This window comes from Colossoma macropomum, unplaced genomic scaffold (assembly GCF_904425465.1).
Source record: "Colossoma macropomum unplaced genomic scaffold, Colossoma_macropomum, whole genome shotgun sequence".
NCBI classification, from domain to species: Eukaryota; Metazoa; Chordata; class Actinopteri; order Characiformes; family Serrasalmidae; genus Colossoma; species Colossoma macropomum.
In genome coordinates, this window is record NW_023494802.1 from 28563598 (window position 1) to 28585816 (window position 22219).

General features: G+C 38.8%; 1 protein-coding gene and 1 long non-coding RNA gene across 2 annotated transcripts in view; both read left to right on the forward strand.

The window, feature by feature from the left end:
- Positions 1 to 1870: 1870 nt before the first annotated feature.
- Positions 1871 to 4064, forward strand: LOC118822541. The gene is made up of 4 exons (XR_005008459.1): positions 1871 to 1934; positions 2046 to 2070; positions 3631 to 3653; positions 3743 to 4064. It is a non-coding gene; the product is annotated as an uncharacterized LOC118822541 (long non-coding RNA).
- A 2948-nt stretch (positions 4065 to 7012) lies between these two features.
- The window catches only part of esyt1a (extended synaptotagmin-like protein 1a), a 29338-nt gene continuing 14131 nt past the window's right edge, over positions 7013 to 22219 (forward strand). The window contains exons 1-12 of the mRNA XM_036591451.1: positions 7013 to 7579; positions 12715 to 12756; positions 15446 to 15580; positions 16169 to 16242; positions 16521 to 16593; positions 17557 to 17646; positions 18018 to 18073; positions 18425 to 18545; positions 19541 to 19717; positions 20426 to 20508; positions 20630 to 20678; positions 21801 to 21890. Of these exons, the coding sequence (XP_036447344.1) occupies positions 7271 to 7579; positions 12715 to 12756; positions 15446 to 15580; positions 16169 to 16242; positions 16521 to 16593; positions 17557 to 17646; positions 18018 to 18073; positions 18425 to 18545; positions 19541 to 19717; positions 20426 to 20508; positions 20630 to 20678; positions 21801 to 21890 (1299 nt within the window). The 5' untranslated portion in view covers positions 7013 to 7270. The remainder of the gene's footprint in view (positions 7580 to 12714; positions 12757 to 15445; positions 15581 to 16168; positions 16243 to 16520; positions 16594 to 17556; positions 17647 to 18017; positions 18074 to 18424; positions 18546 to 19540; positions 19718 to 20425; positions 20509 to 20629; positions 20679 to 21800; positions 21891 to 22219) is intronic.

The window sequence follows — 22219 nt, forward strand, 5'->3', positions numbered from 1 at the left end:
ACAGTCTGTTATTTGGCTGAGGAGTTAGTGGCCATGAGGCCTTATGAAACAAAATTGTACTTACTGGTAAATAATCATGTACATGCAATGTGGTAATCCATGGTAATCAGAAAAGTGTTTGATTAGCACTATAACTAGCTTGTACAGGGATTTAATGACCTTTCTTTTCTTGTATTATCAAAATTGGTCCAGGTGTATGGAAGCATGTCAGTAGCGAAACTAAAATGAAAACGTATTATGTAAAGTGGCAATACATTTGTTTGTTTGCATTTAAATTTTTCACTCATTTATGCAACGTTGAACTCAAAATGAAAATTCATATTTAATATGGCCATTTTTTTTTTTGCCATTTAGTGTACTAGCTTTGACATTTCATTTCATGACATTTCTACCTTACATATATGCAAACATACAAATACACTGCTATTTTACATATGACATTTTCGTTTTAATGTCACTACTGATATGCTTCCATATTTCTAGACATCTTTCTAAGATCTGAAAAGTGGCAGCATTTCTTTTTAAAAATGTTCTTGTCTCCTCCGTCCAACTGTACCTCTCCATTATGCTATTTATGTTTTTTGCTATTGTGTCTGTTGTAAGAGGCATGTGAAGGAAATCTGTCACACTAAATTTATGTGTAAATACATTATTTTTCCTGGGAAAAAAAGCTTCCGCTAAACATTTTTCTGCCGAATTTGTTAGCATTTATGCATATACGTTAGTCTACATATAGCCTTAGCTGGCAAACTTGTTAGAGTTTTAAATGTTTTTCCACAAAAAAAATCTTTAGGACAGACATTTGGTTATTGAGAGTGAAAGTGCAGAACTATGTGATTCGTGTGTGAAACGCAGCACTTAAATCCAGGCAGTGGGGTCTTTGCACTATGCAAAAGTAGGCAGCAGCCTAGGGCCCCAATGAGCCAAGGGCCCCATACAAATACAAATTAGATATACTGTATGTGCAAATGTACAGTATATCTATACCTATTCCAAAATACATAAACTTTTTTACTTTAGCTTTTATTAAAAAATCAGTGCAACCATATTATCTTACAATATTGGCAAATGCTTTCGCTCATTTCAAGCACATTTCTTAAAACAGCAACAAGAACAAAAAAGATCTGCCAAAATAGTGAGATAAATTCACTTAATGTAAAAAATTATTTCCCAAAGTAAAAAATTCTAGAAATAAGTTTAATACTGTTATAATATTCTTACAGAAATCCCAAATTTCATTTGGCAAGACATTTTTGTACTGTAAACAGTATCAAGACACTAAAGTCTAAATTAAAAATGTGCATCCAGGGAACCCAGTTCCTGTCTTTCCCCCCCAGAGGCACTAAATCCACAGCTGAATCCAGTGGTACAAGAACTGAAACACTGTCTTCATTGATATTTCTCCAAATATTATTTACTGTTTTCACAGCACTGTCATGTAACTTGAAATTTGCCTGAAATTTTTTCTGTTTTACTTCCGAATGGTAGACTAATCGATCCAAGACAGGGTTGGGCTCTCCGGTCTCAGATGGCTGCAGTCCTGCACAGTTTGGTTATTTTCCTGCTCACATAACTGCTAAAACTCGTGGCCCTACACGACCATATATAGTTGAGCGTGTCTGATCTAAAGTCACAGATCAATCTAGGCTACACTTCAGTAAATGTTTTTTATAAAAAAAAAAGGCTTTTCAAAATTTATGTTTCACCTAATTAAACATTGTAAACAGAACAGTAAAATAAATGTATTATTATTATGTAACTAAAGACTCGTCTGATTTTTGCTGTTCTCAGTGCCTCGGGTGAAAACGTGACCCCTGCGGACTACATTACCCAAAACTCCCGCCGGTGGTACGCGTTGTGACGCAATGAAGGTGTATAAAAGCTCGCGCTTCGCGCTATGACGCCCTCTTGAAGTCGTTGCTTCGCTTGTGGAGGTGAGGAGAGCTGTTCTTCTCTGAGGGGTTGGGATAAGCTGGAACAATCCAAACTAATCACGACTGTTTAAGCGCCATCCATTAATATTTTCAACTTTTCTCTCCTTACAGAAACGCTTCCAACATGAGAGCGAAGGTAAGTAGATGCTTTACTGTCGATATTTGTACGTTTTTACAGGTAGCTTGTCTGCTAGGAACAATGCGGCTAACCGAGCTCACCACCCTGGACGCTAAAGAGACTAGCTGCGGCTAAAATGTTAACGGTTTTACAGTTGCACTACGTTCCTGTGTAAAGGTAGTGACGGATCTAAGGACTGAGTACTGAGTCTTGTTGTCTTCAAGCCTTTCCACAAACAGCTTCTTGGTGAAGGTGCAGGTTTTTCTGTAAGAGCAAGAAAATGGCGGAGGGTCGGCAGTTTGACTTAAGGAAAATTAGTCGCCACCGTTTCGAAACTACAGTTAACACCAGTTCACGTGCCGAGCACACAAAGCTTGAGCTTTTCATGTACGTTTTTAAACGTCTGGAAACGGTAGACGGGGTATTAAAGTTGGTGTTGACCATGCTGCTGCTAGCCATGCTTGCTCGTTAGCATTAGCATTTATCTATTCTCAGGCGCGCGCTGTAGCAGGTAGGCCTAACAGTTGCTGCACGTTTGCTTTGCTGTTGTCTAGATTTGATTAACACTACGGCTACTGAAGCAGACAGGCTTATTTCGGAAATGTTACGACGAAGCGTGAGAGTGCTATGGCTAACTAGCGTGTGGATATTACGTCGTATTCGTAATTAAAGCCTGTTTTTAGCTTAAAGGGAAGCTCCACCAATTTTTCAAAGTTTTTGGATTCAGTATTGGTTTTGATTCTGTCTTAAACGTTAAGACTCAGTGGTTAGATGTGACGTGGTTAAGTGTAAGAAAACCTACAGACTGACTTCTTAAGTGATGGTGATGGGAACCAGGGGTACTGTCTACAACAGTCGTTTTATTTACCATCCCAAACTACCAGCGATTCTACACGTACGAGTTTTTATCTGCAGTGTTAACTTCAGGTTCGACTTGACATTTTCTTCAGGGTCTATTTTGTTTACAGGGTTAGAATGGGTTAGAAAATTAAGCCAAAATTTATCACATTAGAACTGTCAGACATCAGGCAGCATATCTAACAACATGTAATAACTTTGGGGTAACTTTTTAGGTGTTAACTCAAGACATCTGGTCCCATCACCAAAGCTAAAAAGGATGTACTTTGTGGAATTTAAAAAAAGAAAAGTCGGGAGTTCCCCCTTTTAAAGAAATGGTTTGCTGAAGGCACTTTTCTTCCTACCCCACATGTAGTTAGCCAAGGCATGTTATGCATCTGAAGCTTTGGCTTCTGAGCAGTTTTTTCCACCAGAACTGAGTCTGATGTGGCTAACAAGTTTGCCCAAAATTTACCTTGTAGCTTCAGTACAGAACTAAAGAAGCAAATTGTGTCCCATGCATTGGTTGACATCTAAGAGGGGTGAAAGTGGAGTAGATTTCATGAACTATTCTTTTAAATACTTACAGTAAACATTAGTGAGGCACATACCTTGTGCTGGTTTGAGTATTCCTGATGTTTGATTGCCTAGGTGGGAACTAAAGCTTTAAGTGTCTGCATAAAGTCTTGTCCTGTACTGCATGTCCTAAAGTGTCCTTTTTTTTGTTTTTTTTCCCTTCAGTGGAGAAAGAAGCGCATGCGCAGGTATGTAGCCCTTGTTCTTGACTGTCCATTTCTTCAGCCTGTTTATTTGCACAAAAACTTATGGTTCCTGTTGGGGTTTTTTTTGGTAGGCTGAAGCGTAAAAGGAGAAAGATGAGGCAGAGGTCCAAGTAAACAGCACCCTGTCTGCTGTAGCTGGGATCCTGATCATCTTGGATTTCCCTCAGTGAGTCTTGCAGAGACCAACTGGAGAGGTGCTGTTCATCCTTCGCCTAAGAAGAAGCTGTCTACACGACATCCATCCAAGCCAGCCATCACCTTGACGGAAGAAGTGTCCTCTTCCTGGCTGCCCAGTTGGTTCTTGGTCTTGATGGACTTGCAAACTCTGGACATTCCATACTTCTCAGCTCAGCATCTTTTTGTTAATACCTCCAATAAAATGTTTAAAACGTGTTCTCTTGTGCAGTGTGAGTAAATGATCAGAGATTAATGGATGCTTTAGTTCAGTGGATCAGTTCTGTTTGGAGGTGCTTACTCTGGGCATGTTTCTTTGGAGTTTCACCATGCTGCATTAGGACAAATATTAAGTAGGGGGTTCTGGGACTAGATTGGGGAATGATGCCTTGGTGTTTAACTACTTATAAAATGATGAGGCATGTAGGTGGGCAGAAGTGCCTAGTTTGGGAACCTGTAATATAATATGCAATTACAAGGTGTAGCTGTCTTTATGGATTTACTGGCAGGATCTGATAGCTAGGTCAGCGCCTCTTGTGCTGAGAAGCTTTTGAGTACAGGTGCTGATGTACATAACGCTACCAATGTGGACAAGTATCGGTTCTGCAGCATCGGCAGGTTAGATATAGTATTTTTGATGCCCATGCATTGGCCATTTGATCTTTTTTATAAGTATTATGGTTTCTGACTAGTGTTTGCACAAATGTTAACTGTCTCCCCTGCCCTCGAGCCAATCTCAGTATGCTGGTGTAGGTACAAATACGTTCGCTAAACGGCAATGATGGAAACTTTAGACAACTTCTGGTCACTGAGTTAAGTAGTCAGACAACAGTGGTCCTATGGTCAGAAATTGACCACTGATCAAGGGTTAACATCTGTATGACGGATCTACATCAACAAGGTAAGCCTATACAGAGTTAAGCTAGCATCACTGCTGTTCCTGATTAAGTTGTACCAGTGCAAGAACCCACTGCCCTGTTGGCGTCGCTGCTATGCTGCGAATAAGCCTATCGCCAGTGGTTATGACATGGCGATACTTCTATGCTGATGTGTCGGTGTACAAGTATGGCACGTGGATCTGGAAATGGATGGCGAAGGCAGGTGTGCTTACTGGCGACTGTGGCCAATGGATGCCTTTAAATTTGAAGTCATTACAGTTAATGTCAAGGTTATTGAAAATGCTAAAACAAATCAAGTCATTTTGTCTTATTGGTCTGTTACTTCCATCGTAAATACATACAGAACTGTAGGTAGGATATATGCCTCCTCTCCTGTGTGCAGTAGGGAAGCATTTGGCTTAACACTTCATTGAGTTGAAACACTGAACAAACGGTGCACCCAGTTGACTGTAGTGCGCTGTCAGTGAGACTACTTGAAAACAGCAGCTGCTTCTGGTTCTTAATCACATGTTTTTCTCTCCTGTTTACGCAGTTGAAAGGGGGATATTGTGAGACAGTTAAGCTTCTGATAGTTGATTCAGAGGAAGAAACTTTAACTTGTCTGGTCAAGTCAAACATGCAAACTGATCAGTGGTATTGGTACTCATATATATGTATGAGAAAGATGTGTGTGTGAGATTCTCAAATTCTCGCTGCAGTTCTTTATCATAAGGGGAACGTCATGGTGATTTGGCTGTACTGAGTGGCAGGAAGCTATTCATGTCAAGGCCACCAGAAAAGACGAAGACAAAACAAGTGGTCTGTCTGGAAATGGCCTGGAACCTCCACCGCTTTTTTTAAGTGACACAGTAATGTGAATAGATTAACCATAATACACTGCGCTTCACACTTAATGAACGTACAATACGTGTTTGACTTATTTATGTGAACTATTTTCCCTCCTTTTATAAACAGATCAGCGGCCTGGAGGCAGAGAGACTCCCACTCTCTCTGTGTTTACTCGGCTGCTTTAAAGTCTAAAAGTTCTGACAGCTTTGCTCGTCACATGGCTGTATTGTGTAAACACCTCGGGCACAGACTGGTCTGCAGTGAGGGGGATGGTTGTGTACACCCCGGCACAGCACACACAGACCCGACCGCTCACACTGCGCTCCAGGGTCTTCAGGTTTACTCGGTAACGGATGTGGCTGCAGTCGCACGTTATCTCGTGATGTGCTCAAGTGTGTCGCTGTAGCTACACATGCACTTCAGCTTAACCAAAGATCGGATTTCTGGATTTGCTATTTTCAGCATTTTTGATACTTTGCTTAAGCGGACACTTTTGTGATGAATGTGTTTTTTCATCGGTTCCATTTTAGTCACATTTAGTTGCTACTTCTTTTCCGTCCATTTATTTACTAATTTATTTAGTTGCCCATTTTTTAAATTTCATTTCATTCTTTTCTGTTGGTGACAGCATCTCGTGTACTTTGTGTTGCTCTCATGAGTGTATGCATTTTATTTTAGACCAAAAGAACCCAAAAAAGAGGAGAATATCGCCTAACAAACTTAAAAGGCCCATATCGTAGATATCCTTATTTTCCTAACTTTAAAAAAAGAATTTGATGCAGTATATAGCGTTAGTTTCAAAACAAGCCATTTATTCCCCAGTCCATAAAGTCCACATGCGGAATTTATTATTTTTGTGATGTCACAAGAATCAACACATCTGCATTTATCCACCTATTCAGCCTCCAGCGGTTTAGCTCCGCCCACTCACACTGAAGCGTTTCAGCTACGACTATTTCCGATGTTTTCTGAATGAAGCACATACAGTGCAACCAGTCTGAACAGGTCTGAAGACACAGTGACAAAATCAGCCTGTTTAATTTGACAAAGCGAGCTTCGTTAATGGTCACGTATAAATAAATGACCACAGTGCTTGGTGCATAAGACCACACTAATGTTATATAGTGGACCGCAGTGGGGAAAAACGTAGGTTATCGGCTCTTTAAGTTCTTGTGCTGAGAGATGCTGCCAAGATGTTCCACTGCAGTTCTAACTCTGTGCTTTATTTTTTATCTGGTACTTCTTTTCTCCTACTAAAGTTGCTTTTAGCTATTGTTGCTCTCTGAAGCAGCACTTTTGAGGATGTTTTTTAACTTGCTAACTCTACCCACTCCAGCGAGACTCAGCTTATTTTCCGCAGACAGGCTAGCTAGCTAATTGGTGAAGCTCTGTAGTCTGAGGGCTGAGCTTCTGAAGACACAAACTAGGAGCTGCAGCGTACAAAACACGCCCCTACTTGCCGAGCGTAGATAAAATACAAGCCAAATCCAGACAGCCTGGTGTCTTAACACAGTTAGCTCTGCTACTTCGCCTGAGAAGACTGTTTATTAACCGTCCTCTCTATCTTCAGTAAATCTTTTTTTGCTGAAGTGCTGATGGTCTTCTCAACATCTGTCCGTTGGTAAGCTGTGGGCGTCGCTGCTGAGCTCGGAGCTAAGCGGGGAAAAGTAGCGGTCTGGCGGAGAGAGAGACGTGGCCATGGACGCCGGAGAAGATGCGGGTTCGGCTTCAGCTTCGGTTTCGTCCGCGGAGGCTCCGGGGAGACACGCCGTGTCCGTACTGCTGGCCTTCGGGAAGTGCCTGGGTGCCCTGTTGCCCGTCTACTTGGCCGGCTACTTCGGGCTGAGCCTCTGCTTCGTCGTGCTCGGCCTGGTGGTGTACCTGGGATGGAGGCAGCACCGCGACGGCAAACAGGCGAGACTCAACACCGCCATGTACGTGCTGGAGAACGAGAGAGACTTCACCACCACCAGGCTGTTCAGGAGCAGACGGGACCTGCCGGCATGGGTAAGGAAGGGAAGGGGGGCTTGTTAGCCGTGATTGTCCATACAGATGTCGTGCAGATGGAAACATATGCTCAGCACGCTTCAGGCTTCCCGTTCAAGATAGAAAACCAAAACAGTCTGGCTCATTTTGGAGTAACGTTGAAGGTGTTCATGTGTGGCACGTCAGGTCTTATGGGGGATGTGTGACGGACTCTGCCAAAGCCATTCTTTTCTTCTCTAATGTAATTAGACAAGTTACAGTATTGCTTTTCGCTCACCTAGATAGAAGCAGCAGCCTCATCTGAAACTGAAATAAACAGATTCTTAAAAAAGTTTTGGATAATGAAATTGTCCAGATGTAAACAAGATGAAGAGGGGTTTGATGTGAGTTGCTCCAGTCTAGACAGAGTAACTGTTCACAGTGGTGATGATAGGAACCAGACATCTCAAGTGTTTAATGCCTCTAAAAGCTACAAGTCAGTACATGGAATAGGAATGAGACACTGTTTTGCGATAGTTTTGAGATAAAGTTGTATCCCAAACATATACATTTTTTTAAAATCCATTCATGGCGGAGTGGCATGTACAGGGTGTTATAAAACAAAATAGTACACGTTTAAAAAAGATGGTTAATTTTTTTTTCAGTGTCTTCCAGTATTTTTGAATAAGGCTTTTTTCCGCACAATAGATAGTATTATACTGTCATTTGTGTGGGGAGGAAAAACCTCTAGGATACAGGAGGAGCTTATTACAACGACAAAGGAAAGAATTTGGTTTGGCTCTTCCTAACTTTATGCAATACTATTGGGCAGCTAATGTGCAGATAGTAGTACTTTGGCATCAATCCCCACAGTTAAATTGGTGTAGCTGGGAAGCCGATGCTTGTACTTCATCCTCGCTTTCAGCCCTAATAACAGCTAATTTACTTCTACCCGCTTTGACTTCTGCAACTTGCCCTGTTGTTAGATCCACTTTGAAGATATGGTCCCAATTTCGGCAGCATTTTGGCCTCACTGAATTTTCAAATCTTGGTCCTATTTGTAAAAATCATTTGTTTATTCCTGCTGCTATGGATCGGGTCTTTAATGATTGGCGTAAAAAGGGCATCAGTAGATTTGCAGATCTATACATTGATGAAGTCTTTGCTTCTTTTTCTGATCTTTCAGTCAAGTTTCAATTACCACCTTCTTCGTTTTACAGATACCATCAAATTTGGAATTTTATGCGTAATCAGTGCTCTTTTTTTCCTTTCCTGCCACCAAAAACTCCCCTGGAAGATATTCTTGAATTACCCATGATAAATAAAGGTTTAATTTCAAGAATTTATAATAAAATTGCTCCCACACATAATACTCGTTTAGAGATAATTCATACAGCTTGGAACAAAGAGTTGGATCTGACTATACCTGAAGAAACTTGGAAATCAGCTATGAACATAATCAACAGATCTTTGTCATGTGTACGGATTAACTTTATTCAGTTCAAGGTCCTTCACAGGGTTCATTACTTCAAAGTGAAACTGGCAAAAATTCAACGTGGGACAGATGAGCTATGTGATCGTTGTCATTTAGATAAAGCTGACCTAACGCATATGCTTTGGACTTGTCCTATTTTTGTTTTGGCAGTTACTAACGGTTTATCAGAAGTATTCAATCTAGAAATTGTGCCAAGTTTTGAATTATGTTTATTTGGGTTGATTAACACAGATTCAAAAATTCCAAATTAGGAGGCCTTGGCCTTTGCATCCCTTTTGGCAGGAAGGAGGATATTGATTAATTGGAAATCTCCATGTCCACCGAAGACCTCACAGTGGCTCTGCGATCTTATGCTTTTCCTTAAATTAGAAATGATTACGTTTTTATCTAGAAAGGCTTCTGTATAATTCCATAGAACGTGGGATCCCATGATTGCATGTTTTGAGAAGCTGAAAAGTCTCCCCACTAACTAGCATCCCTCCCCCTCTTCTTCTATGTAAAGATTACTCTTTAGGTTAAATAATTACAATCTCAATATCTGTATGTACAGTAATATGACCCTGTATGCATGTTGTATGTGTCTGTTTTCTTCCTAATTATGAACAAGATACAAGTACTTCCTGACCTAATCATTACTATGAGAATATATATTTATGTAAGGTTTTTCTTTTTCTCTCTAATATTGTTCTGATTATGATGTAAAATGTGGAACATATATAACTGTCTGTAATCCTGTATCTGCAAAGACCCACGAATAAAAAATAATGTTAAAAAAGATGCTTCATTAGGGTTCTTTAGTAAAGACACTGGGTACATATAGAACCATGAACACTCAAAGAACCATTTGCATACTTAAAGGGTTCTTTCCATGGTGAAATGGTTTTTCAGAGTGACGAAAAATGTGTTGTATATAGTTCTATACAGAACCTTTTTGAAAATAGTTTTACATAGCACCAAAAGTGTTCTTCTGTTGCTGCAAGCCTGACAAAATAACAGCAGCAGATCCCTTTTGGGGTTACATAAGCCTTTTCAAAAAGTTTCTATATAACCATATACAGCACTCTCCACTCACTTGGAAGAACCTTTTCACCATGGAAAGAACCCTTTAAGCATGCAAGGGGTTCTTTGAATGTTCATGGTTTTATATAGAGTCATTATCTTTATTAAAGAACCCCTGAAGAACCATCTTTTTAAAGAGTGCTTCCAAAGGAAATTTTTCAGATGTATAACTATTTTACTGTTATCAACCTTACATAGAAAAACTCAGAAGACAAGTACAGGTTCTCTGGCCATTTTGGCTGGTAAATGGTTATATTTGCCTTGTAGACATTATGACGCCCGATTCCTAGCACTTCATTTGTCAAGAAATGTGAGTCTGTAAGCTTCTCTAGAATGGAGAATTTCACATGAAACCACACTGAATGACTTTGTTTACATCTCAACGAGTAATGCAGAAATGTAAAAAAATCTGTGGAATCCTCTGTTAATAGCATGAATATGATGGCAGGCCTGATCTGAAAGTGGAATAAACAAAGCCTTTCTTAAAGTCGCCCATAATACCTGTTGGCCCAGAAAACAAATGCTGAACATGTATAGCTGGATAGGAACGGCAAGAATTTAATGGACAGTTTAATTCTGAGCATGATTCCCTACGCCTTATTTACCTTGAGATATTTTCAAAAATGGTTAGTACACAATCCCACTATTTGAGGAGATAGTCATTCCAGGCTGTGGATGAAATGTTTATGTCCCTTTTAGTGACAACAATTAAAATCCCTAATCCCTTATTTATGCATACAGTAGTAAAGCGAAGTATATTAATCACTTCTTGGTATCACTTGGTATCACTGACCCATATCATCAGTCATGTATACAGTGGACTGGAGAAAGCGATGACAGTTTGATACTGTCTTTCTCTCAACACTCAAATGCATCCCACATGCTCTCTGTGACAGAGTTTGTGTTGGTCTTGCTATGGTCCGTCCTCTTCTCCTCCCCCATCCCTCATTAGCGCTGGCACATTCCACAGCCCCACCAGCCCTTGCTATATTTGGACATTTAAGGGTCTGATCTCCAGTGACTCAGCAGACTATGAGATGCCAAGATGAACTGTGAGAAACAAACAAACTATGGCAAGAATGTGCCAGGAAAGGATGGAAAACATTTTTCAGTAGTTTGAAGGATTTCTGAAGCAAGATTGAATTAAGAGGAAGATTGTACACAGAGTTTAGTTGTATAATAGGGTCTTGGTTACTTGGAACTGCTGTTTGGTCAGCTGTACCCACATCCTCTTTCACTTCTGTAGTTTTAACAGTGTGCCTTGTTTCTATGACTCTATTGTAGGTATAGAAAAGTTCTAGTACATTTTTAAACTTAATCTCCATCCAATTAGTACACCTGATTCAACAGAGTAAAGTCTTGATTGATTACTTTTCTTACTTTCTCCAGTATAGTGCTGTTTATTTACAGTAAAGATACTGCATCACACAGTTGCAACATATTGATGTGACCTGAAAATACAGGTTATTACTGCATTACAACTGTACTATTTCACAGTAAGGTGTTGTTTATGTGTAGCACTGTTACATTGTACTATAATTTCTATTGTAATGTCATTTCTGTCAGAATAATACAGACCATAATTACACAGGTGAACTAGTTCACTAAAACCAGCATCATGGTTGGAATAACAAAACATGTAAAATGCAGTCAAATGTATTTTTTGTGGTAGGAATAACATAAAATGACATTAAAAAGTACTGTAGATGAACCAATAAAAGTTTATTAGCAAGAGCTAACAAGTGTAGACTGCTCAAGACAGCCCCACAACATTACACTGGAAATTTGACAGTTTTACATAAATGTAGTAGAGCTGCATTCTGATAATAACTCTGATGTTGTGTTCTAGTTGCAGACCATTCTGGATACACTTAAACAGCCTAACTGACCTTCCTTTTTAAATGCTATTTTATAAACAGGATGTCACACTCACAATCTGATTAATCTGGTTAGTCTTTTATATGAATTTTGCTTCGAAACTCTAGATTACGTTTAAGAGGAACAGACTGTTATCTACAATCTTGTATGCTGCGTAAGAACTAAGCAGCAAACCAGAATTTGTATGTTTGTATGTCTATTTTCCTATTTCTTCTACACAGCACTGACATGTTTATCTCATACCTGTTTGAGTATTTTTCTAAGTAAAATAATCAGAATTAGAATCACTTGATGGTCCAAGTGCCTTTGCATGTATGAGGAATTTGTCTTGGTAGAACTGTTGCATAAATTGACGGTACAGAATCCAAATTGTAAACAAATAATACAAAAAATGAGGGTTATCACAAACTATAGATTATCCACTGTGTGTGAACTACATGGGTATACAGGGTACAGGGTATATACAACAATATAAATCGAGGGTCACCAGTCTTATCCGCAAAGGGCTGATGTGGGTGCAGGTTTTCATCCAAGCTGATTGAGACTGAGACCAACTGAATAAACAAGTGGAATGAAGTGTGTTTCTGCTTCATTGAAGTAAAAATCTGAAGCCATACTGGCCCTTTTTGGAAAAGAATGGTGACCCCAAATGCAGGTCATTTGAAATATGTTTGTAAACAATTCCTATGTTATATTAATGTGCAGTTATACGTTTATCATATGTTTGTGCTTGTCATTTATGCAGGTGAATTACCCAGATGTGGAGAAAGTGGAATGGCTTAATAAGGTATGATATATTATCATCACATACTTATTCTCATGGACACCCATACAGAAAAGGAATATACTGGAACAGCATACATTGTATTATATTTTCATTATATTGCATTTTGTGTGTGCATCAAATCATGTAACAGTATTTAATGTCCCTGGAGCCTCCATGTCTTGGAGGCATTTGGCTCTTCACCATTCTTTTCATTGTTGTTGATCAACATCATGAGAACTCAGTCCACATCACCAAGACCTGAGACCCAAAGCTGTTTATTAGCAGCCACAGGCTAGGTCTGATTAAATAAGGGCCCACTATTATGGTGGAATGTAATAAAGTCTTGCACAAATAAGAGATTGTGATTAGATCATCTGCAGAATAAGGCAGGTCTTGCACAAGACCATGTCTTCTGTCTGTCTTAATTTCCCTGCCACATGACCTTTTTTGCGCAGTCCCCACCCTGTCACTTTGAGTCATAACAGTCTCTACACATCCGTCACTTTAGATGGTAAACCTTTTGTGTTTAACACTAGGAATTCGTCATGCCTAGCAACACTTTTTTGAGCAATCTCTGATAAAAAAGACTATGAAAGCAAAAGATAGCAGTAGCGCAAATAGAGTTTGCCTTTTGTGCTTTAGAATTTCAGAGGAAGCTTCAAAACCACTCTTCTAAGCTTTAGCACTGGAAGTAGAGTGTTTGCAGAACAGCTTTCGCCAAATTTCTCATCCTGACCTCAAGCCTCACACTGCAAAACCAATGACAGGTCATGATACACACTTGCATTGACTTTAAATAGCTCAGCCAAACATGCTAACTTGATTAACATAGAATGCATTGCTAATTGCTAGCTGTTCAGTTTCATTCATTACACTGAAGCAAATGAATACAAGCAACACAATTCTCACCCAAAGAATATACTATAAGACAACAATTGTGCTTATTCAATGTATTTTATTTATGTGCTGTGATGTAAATGATGAAAATTCAAAACACCATTTTCTCCCATATGCTAGCCACTTTGCTTTTTTTGATTGAACTTTTCGTTTAAGTCCAAAAGCCAAAAACATGTTCTTCTTCACACTGGAATGACAGTGGAATGCTGACTGAGCAATGCTATGTTTTGTTTCAGACTGTCTCTAGTCATGGTAACGGCTGGTTTGTTGGTATTTTTAAAATAACTAATGATTAATGACATTCTTAATGGCATAAATCATCACTTAAACGCACATTAATAGTTTATCTTTGTGTTTTTCGATATAAAATATTTTTTGTGTTTGAGTCACTGTGCACAGTTCTGGAAGTGAGTTTTTGTGAGTGAACTTTAGATGTGAGAGGATATTGGGTGGTTGCCTAATTGTACAAAACCCTGAGTTTATTTTATTTAAAAATTCTTGCTTATTCTGATTAGTTGATTCTGCACAACCTATTACAGAGGAGTATTTTGTTATTATGTATTTAGTACATGAAATGCTATATTAAGCTATGCTTGCGTTTATAAGTCTTCACTGCATTGCATACTTATATGTATTTACAACCCCATTTCCAAAAATGTTGGGATGCTGTGCAAAATGTAAATAAAAACAAAATGCAATGATATACAAATCATTTAAACCCTATATTCCATTGAAAATAGTACAAAGACAACACATCAGATGTTGAAACTGAGAAATTGTATTGTTTTTTGAAAAATATATGTCTATATTGAATTTGATGCCAGCAACACGTTCCAAAAAAGTTGGGATGGGGGCATGTTTACCGCTGTGTTTCATCACCTCTTCTTTTAACAACCCTCTGTAAGCGTTTGGGAACTGAGGAGACCAACTGCTGTAGTTCTAAAACTGAAAAGTTTTCCCATTTTTGAGAGCAAGCTGAGTGGTCTTTAGCTTGGAGGACACAGTGTCCATAATTTCCAAAAAGAAATTTAAATGTTGATTCGTCAGACCTTAAGACATTTTTCCATTTCCCCTCAGTCTATTTTAAATGAGCTTGGGTCCAGAGAAGGTGGCAGCATTCCTGGATCCTGTTTATATATGGTTTCTTCTTTGCGTTTAAGAGTTTTAATTAGCATTTGTGGATGCATTGATGAACTGTTTTCATAGACGGTGGTTTTCAGAAGTTTTTCTGAGCCCATTCAGTGATTTCCACTGCAGAATCATGTCTGTTTTTAATGCAGCCTTGTCCGTTGCATACAGAGATTTCTCCAGATTCTCTGAATCTTTTAATGTTATTATTTACCAAAGACGATGAAAAGCAAAAATTCTTGAATTGTTGCACTATTTGATCATGCAGGTCTTTCACAGAGTGATGAACTCTTCCTCATCATTACTTCTGAAAGACTCAGCCTCTCTGGGATGCTCTTTTTATACCCAGTCATGTTACTGACCTGTTGCCAATTAACCACCAGGTGTTTTTTTAAGCATTACAAATCTTTACCAGCCTTTTGTTGCCCCCGTCCCAACTTTTTTGGAACGTGTTGCTGGCATCAAATTCAAAATGGGCATATATTTTTCAAAAAATAATACAATTTCTCAGTTTCAACATCTGATATGTTGTCTGTATTGAAGCATTTTCAATGAAATATAGAGTTTAAATGAAATGAAAAGCATGTATTTATAATTTACATATTCAAATTAATGGGTGCCATTATGATAATGCTTTATCAGCAGCCAGTCAAATAGTTCCTCCTGTGTTGTCATTGTTGTGCAGATCCTGCAGCAGGCCTGGCCTTTTGTAGGCCAATACTTGGAGAAACTGCTGGTGGAGACAGTCGCCCCCTCAATCAGGACCTCCAACACACACCTTCAGACTTTTAGCTTCACCAAAGTTGACCTGGGAGACAAGGTGCAAATCTGTTTTCTTTTAACTTGCTTTCAGAAAGCCATATTCAATGATGTTTGTTTTACCTGGGGATGTTTTATAATTTATGTGGATTCCAGTGAGAAGTGATTTTAATCCAGTTGGAATCTGCAGTGTCTGTGATTTTTACAAGCCTGAAATGTGATAATTACAGAATGAGTTACCCTCTGTAATTCGCTGAACTGAAGGAGCTTCCTCAGTAAAAGCAGTTCTATTCCAATCCACATGATGAAAATATGAAAACAGAACCTGCCGATAGACACAGCTGTTACACGTGTTGTCTCATAATGTTGACATGTACATCCAGGCTTTGACATTTCCATTTGGTCTATCTGTGGCAACTTGGGAAAATGGCATAGATGCTTTATCCTGTATGAATCAACCAATCAAATCCCTTACAAATTACACAACAGAACCTCCCCTGGTGAAACTATTCCAGCTCAAATAGTGCTATAGTTTTTGCTTATTATTCTTCAGATTAAGCTTCATTTGAGTTTGCCAGAGTGAATGTGTTTTTTTTTTGTTATTTTTGAAATGCTTTGATACATCTCTAAAGCTGTTTTGGTTCTGCAGGCAGTGAAGGTGGTTGGAGTGAAGGCTCACACTGAGCATGATAAGCGTCAGGTGTTGCTGGATCTTCATATCAGGCAGGTCACACCTTTAACATAGCCGCTTTGTGGCTGGCTTCACAGGTCTCTGAGGAAGCCTGTGTTAGCCTTCACCCTCCTAGTGTTGATAGTATCGTGTGATTGGAGGAGTCCTAACTAGCAAGTGGAATTGGAGACGACTAAATTGGGGAGAAAAAAAAAAACATAGCCACTTTGGCTTATAACTGGAGTTGATTAAGTGCATAGGTGGCAAAAAGCAAAAAGCTTGGCTTCAAATTAGTTTCATTTTTATGATTTGAGAATCTGTTGTTTTGCAGCTATGCTGGAAATGTGGAGATCAATGTGGAAATAAAGAAGTACTTTTGCAAAGCTGGTGTGAAAGGAATACAGGTAAACATCTTGAAAAGAGAGAAAGAATAACATATACACCCACTGAGCACTTTATTAGGAACACATACACTTTATTGGGAACACCTGTACACATACTTATTCATGTAGTAATCTAATCAGCCAGTCGTGTTTCTATGATTTTGACTGTGGCATGATTGTTTGTGCCAGATGAGCTGGTTTGAGTATTTCTATAACTGCAGATCTCCTGGGATTTTCAGACACAACAGTCTATAGAACTTACACAGAATTGGGAAATAAAGAAAAAAACATCCAATGAGCAGCAGTTCTGCAGATGGAAATGTGTTGTAGATGAGAGAAGTCAATGGAGAATGGCCCAACTGGTTCTAGCTGACAAGTGATTACACTTCTGGCGCCACTGTGAGTGGCAGCCTTTCCAGTAGCTCTGTCTTTGTGTACTGTTTTTGGCACTTTTTCCTTACTTTTTACACCCTTACTACTATTGCTATCCTGATGTGTGACTGCTACTGGCTGCTAAATTTCCTTCGGGATCAATAAAGTATCTATCTATCTATCTATCTAAACAGGCTACAGTAGCTCAGATAACCACTCTGTACAGCTGTAGTGAGCAGAAAAGCATCTCAGAATGCATAACACGTCAAACTTTGAGGTGGATGGGCTACAACTGAAGTTCCACTTCAGAGGCATACACAGTCACAGATAATCCAATAGAACACCTTTGGGATGTGGTGGAACAGGAGATACACAGCATGATAGTGCACCTGAAAAATCTGCAGGAATTGAATGATGCAGTCATGCCAACGTGGACCAGAATCTCAAAGCAGTGTTTCCAACATCGTGTAGAATCCATTCCACTAAGAATTGAGGCTATTTTGAGAGCAAAGGGAGACCCTTCCCAGTATTTGTGTAATGTTCCTAATGAAGAGATTGGTGAGTGTATGCTTCAGAAAAAAGGTTTCTCAAATGTCTTTCCTCCCTCCTCAGCTTCATGGAAAGCTGAGGGTGATTCTGGAGCCATTAATTGGAGATGTTCCCCTTATAGGAGCTATCACAATGTTCTTCATCCGAAGACCTGTAAGTGTCCCCAAATGTTCCATTTTTCAAGTTATTTTTGCACATACAGTTTAGTTTTGCAGTCTTGTTTTTGACCATTTATGTTATTGAAGTGGAAAAAGTCAAATGGAAAATCTGACCTGTTAATACAGAGAACTCACTCACTCACTCAGACTCATCTAGCAGGCTAAATATTCTTTTCTTGAATTGCTGTTGATGGTTCATATGAGCAGTGCTACAGATTAAAGACAACATGTGTCCTTGTTGATTTAAAAAAGCAAATCGGAGAAATATACACTACATGATGTATTTCTTGTTTACTCACTGTGGGTAATAGTACTGTAAAAGTTTGGATTTTCATTTCAACACTTTCACTTCCATTGCTTCTGCAGAAGCTGGATATCAACTGGACAGGCCTCACCAACTTACTAGACATTCCAGGTCTGAAGTAAGTGGCTTGTTTGATGTATTTTTCTAGTGCTGCTGAGGTGAATACCATTTAAGCTATTGTTCTTGTGCAGTGTTTTCCCATTTGCATTTCATATAGCAAGAATCAGTGGGACACTGGACTGATTATTCAGATTCTGCTGAGTTTACCTTAATTTTAATAGCTTGGGTAACTCACAGCTAATAATCAAAATATCAGTGTGCCATCAGATCCATATTCTCAGCGGTATCATAACACAACTCATTATATCACATTAATATCATTACATATGAGTTTTCATAATCCACCATACTCTGTAGTGCTGATTGTCTTTGTTGTTGTCATGTCCCATTTTGCTGCATTCAATTACAGTGCCATGTCGGACACTATGGTAATGGATGCTATCGCCTCTTTCCTGGTGCTTCCCAACCGCCTCACTGTCCCTTTGGTGGCTGATCTGCACGTAGCACAGCTGCGCTCCCCTCTACCACGGGTAAAGCAGAGTCTGCACTTCTGCAGTATTCAGCAGCTATGCTACAGTCAGCACCCTTTACTATTAAATATCTATGATAGGGGTCATGAATTCTGTCCAGCAGTGTTTACTGATTTCCCTGTTCAATAAGATCTGTTTTAGCAGTTTATTACCTGAATTGGACCAGAATTGATAATCCATAATCTATGATGTGTTTGTGTTCATGAGTGTCCCATTAACATTGTTGTTTTTTTCAACTCCTTAGAGGAATAGTTCAGTTCAAAAGTCAAATTTACATTACATGAGCCATGACATGGTTGTTGTTGTTCGAAGTTTGTTTCTTTAGTTTTGCACTGGAGCAAATGTAGCGAACAAGTGAAGGAAGCTTCAATATGGGTACTAGTGTTTTTTGGTATATGACATGCTTTTGTCTGTTTTCATAGACTGTAGTCTTGCAATGAAACCGCATAAGCGAATCTTTGAAATTTTTTAACAGTTCCACACAAGTTTAGGCAAGGGTTTGATGGTTTAGCCAGTTGTGCGGTTTACAGAATGCTAAATAGTACAGTAAAACCTTTCATTACTTATTAGCTACCTTAGCTTGTAGCTCCACTGCAAAAATAAAGAAACAAACTTCAGACACTGAATTTGTCTTGGTTTAATGGCAAAATTGTGTGTTATTTTTTTTTATGAACTTAGATTATGTCTTAGACATGAATTTTGTCATGGACTAAGTTACACTGTCCTTCACATTGACATTTTGTAAATTCTCCACTAAAACAGCCCACAAACATTTTAGCCTACAGACTGTCTACTTACAGCTGAATTTTATTCCTTTGCGCAAAGTTTGAAAGCGCAAAACATTTTCTTCTTCGCACTTGGTATGCAAATTGAGCAATGCTGATCTGTGGCATTGATGCAACACTTGTAGTGTTTCCTGTTTATAGATTTTCTAAATTAAATAGACTCCCTTTTTTCTTTAGTCTAAATGATGCACATCATCCTGTTTTGCACAGGGCATAGTCCGTATCCACCTGCTGGAAGCCGAGAACCTGGCTGCTAAGGACAACTTCATTAAAGGTGTGATTGCTGGCAAGTCAGATCCTTATGCAGTGCTGAGGGTGGGCACACAGACCTTCACCTCCCACCATGTGGACAACAACCTCAACCCCCAGTGGAGGGAAATGTATGAGGTACGAGACAGCGAGAGTTGTGAAGTTGTGTCTCAGCGATCAGTTGTGGCTTTGCTAGTGGTTTTGAGTGAGGATGTTGAGTAGAGTGTCGGCAGTATGTTTCTGACCATGCTTTTGAAATATACCACATGCACTGCGAAACACAAGACACAGTCTGCTCTATTGAGCAAAAAACAACAAGATGTTTGCTCTCAAGCCCTAGGGTTGTATAAGTTAGAAGTGTATGGTACTGATTTGTGGGCCCACGTACAGGCCCTTAGGGTTTGAAAGGGTTAAGATGAATGTTTGTTTAAACCCACCAGTCCCTGTTTATATTTTGTGTAATGGGATTAATTATTGATATATAATTGATTTGGTGTAAATATATATTAGTTGTTATGCTGACTTTGCACATTCTTCAGTTTGTTGTTGTTACTGAATGCCATGGCCAAGGTGAGAATAAGAACGTACCATTATAGAGACTAATAAAGTATATACAGATATATAAGCATACCTGTGGTCACAAATGTTATTGCAACCATTGGTAACAGAATGTCACATGTTAGAGGATGTGATCTGTCATGTGCTGTGATCAGATGAGCAGAGTAAGGGTGTGAGATAAGTAGTAGTTAAAAGTTTTTTTTAATATGATGCATTATATTTGCTGCAGTTATTGTGCAACATTATGAATGTTAGAAAAATTCTTGTGTGTGTGTGTGTGTTTGTTAGGTGATTGTTCATGAAGTTCCTGGCCAGGAGCTGGAGGTGGAAGTGTTTGATAAAGACCCTGATCAAGATGATTTCCTAGGAAGGTATTATTGCAGTGTCCATTTTTTAATTATTACTCTTATAACTGACCTCACTTTCTCTAATGCCTCTTTATTCTCCTATCTCTCTGCTTGTCAACTGCCTTTTGTTCTATTTTGCTCTAAGGGTCAAGTTGGACTTGGGCCTTGTAAAGAAAGCAAGAGTCTTGGAAGAGGTTGAAACCATTTTATTCTTTTTCCCTCTCTCTTCGGTCTTTCTGACTGTAATGTCTGTCCCCTGTTGTGCTATGTGTACTGTCATACACCATCCAGTATTCCACCATGTGTGATGCCTTAAATGTTTTTTCATTGATGTGTAATTTAGCATTTGTCTACACTGTTCCTGCATGTTTATATTGTTGTATGCACCTCTGTACCAGAGAGAACAGTAAAGGTGGGCAATATGATGATATTTATTGTTACTGTGATAAATTACATTATTATTACACATTATTGCACAGTGTGCTTATCTGAGCATATCATAGATATTGTCAGTACTTACAAAACACTGATCAAATGCATGTTAAAAAGAGAGCTTGATTAGTCATTTTTAACTGGACTTAATGCTGTGCAGTATGTGAAATATTGAATAAAAAGTAGTGGTGGGTGATATGACAAAAATGCAATACTTAGATATTTTCACAGTAGATGATATTCATCGCAAAATTTGTTTTTCTGAGGTTTGAGAAGTTGGAACAGTTAAAACAGAACCTGTGGTGCCAAATACTATCATAAACTTTGAACTCTTTTTTTACTCAATGTTTCACATACTGCATTGCAATAAATTCAATTAAACAGCATTGTGCTCTTGTTGGAATGAAATGTGTAGTTAGTCTGTTATTTTTTTATATACTGATGATATCCACAGTGTTCTCAGAAAAGTATATTGTGATGCACTTTATCACGATAATGACCCATCTCTAATAAAAATCATTCTATTCATAGTGTTTAATAGTATGTTTTTAGAAGTAGCTCTGCCGGTGCATTCTGCATGTTCCAAATTATCAGGCCTAAATATCGAAAACTTCATGATACACATTGTGAAAAAATGTAAAATATTTTGCTAGTATATTTTTCCACCTCTAGAGAACATTTTTTATGCTGCTCTTTTATGAAATTGAACTGAATTGAAAATTGAATTGAATTCTCTCTTTAAAAAAAGTGCCGTTTGTCAACACTGTCAAAAGTGTTTCCTGTGCTTCTTCTTTCTATCTGAAAAATGCATGTTTCGTTACACCCATACTCAGTGGTTTGGTCTGATATTTTTTTGTTCCACTCTCTTGTCTCTGTGGATTCAGTGGTTCACTCTGCAAGATGCACCATCTGGCAAGGTTCATCTCAGGCTGGAGTGGCTCTCACTGCTGCCCTCTGCGGAGCGCCTTAATGAGGTAACAGAAGTGGTCTAAGACTGATAAACAGTCATAATAATCAGTAAGACTAATAGTCAAATGCACCCAAGTCTTTTTTTTTCACACACAGATCGAATCTCGCTTTACATAAACCACACTGGCACCTATAGCTCACTGACTATATAATTTGCAACAGAAAACTTTGCATATGACTTAACATTGCAAATGAAGGTCACCCTCGATGTACTATGAGATTTAATAACGGTTGATTAATTAATTGATTGATAATTACACTAGCGCTGTCTAAAATAACATTACCAGAGTCCAAAATTAACACCCACCAAGCACCACGTGCATGTATCTGGCCT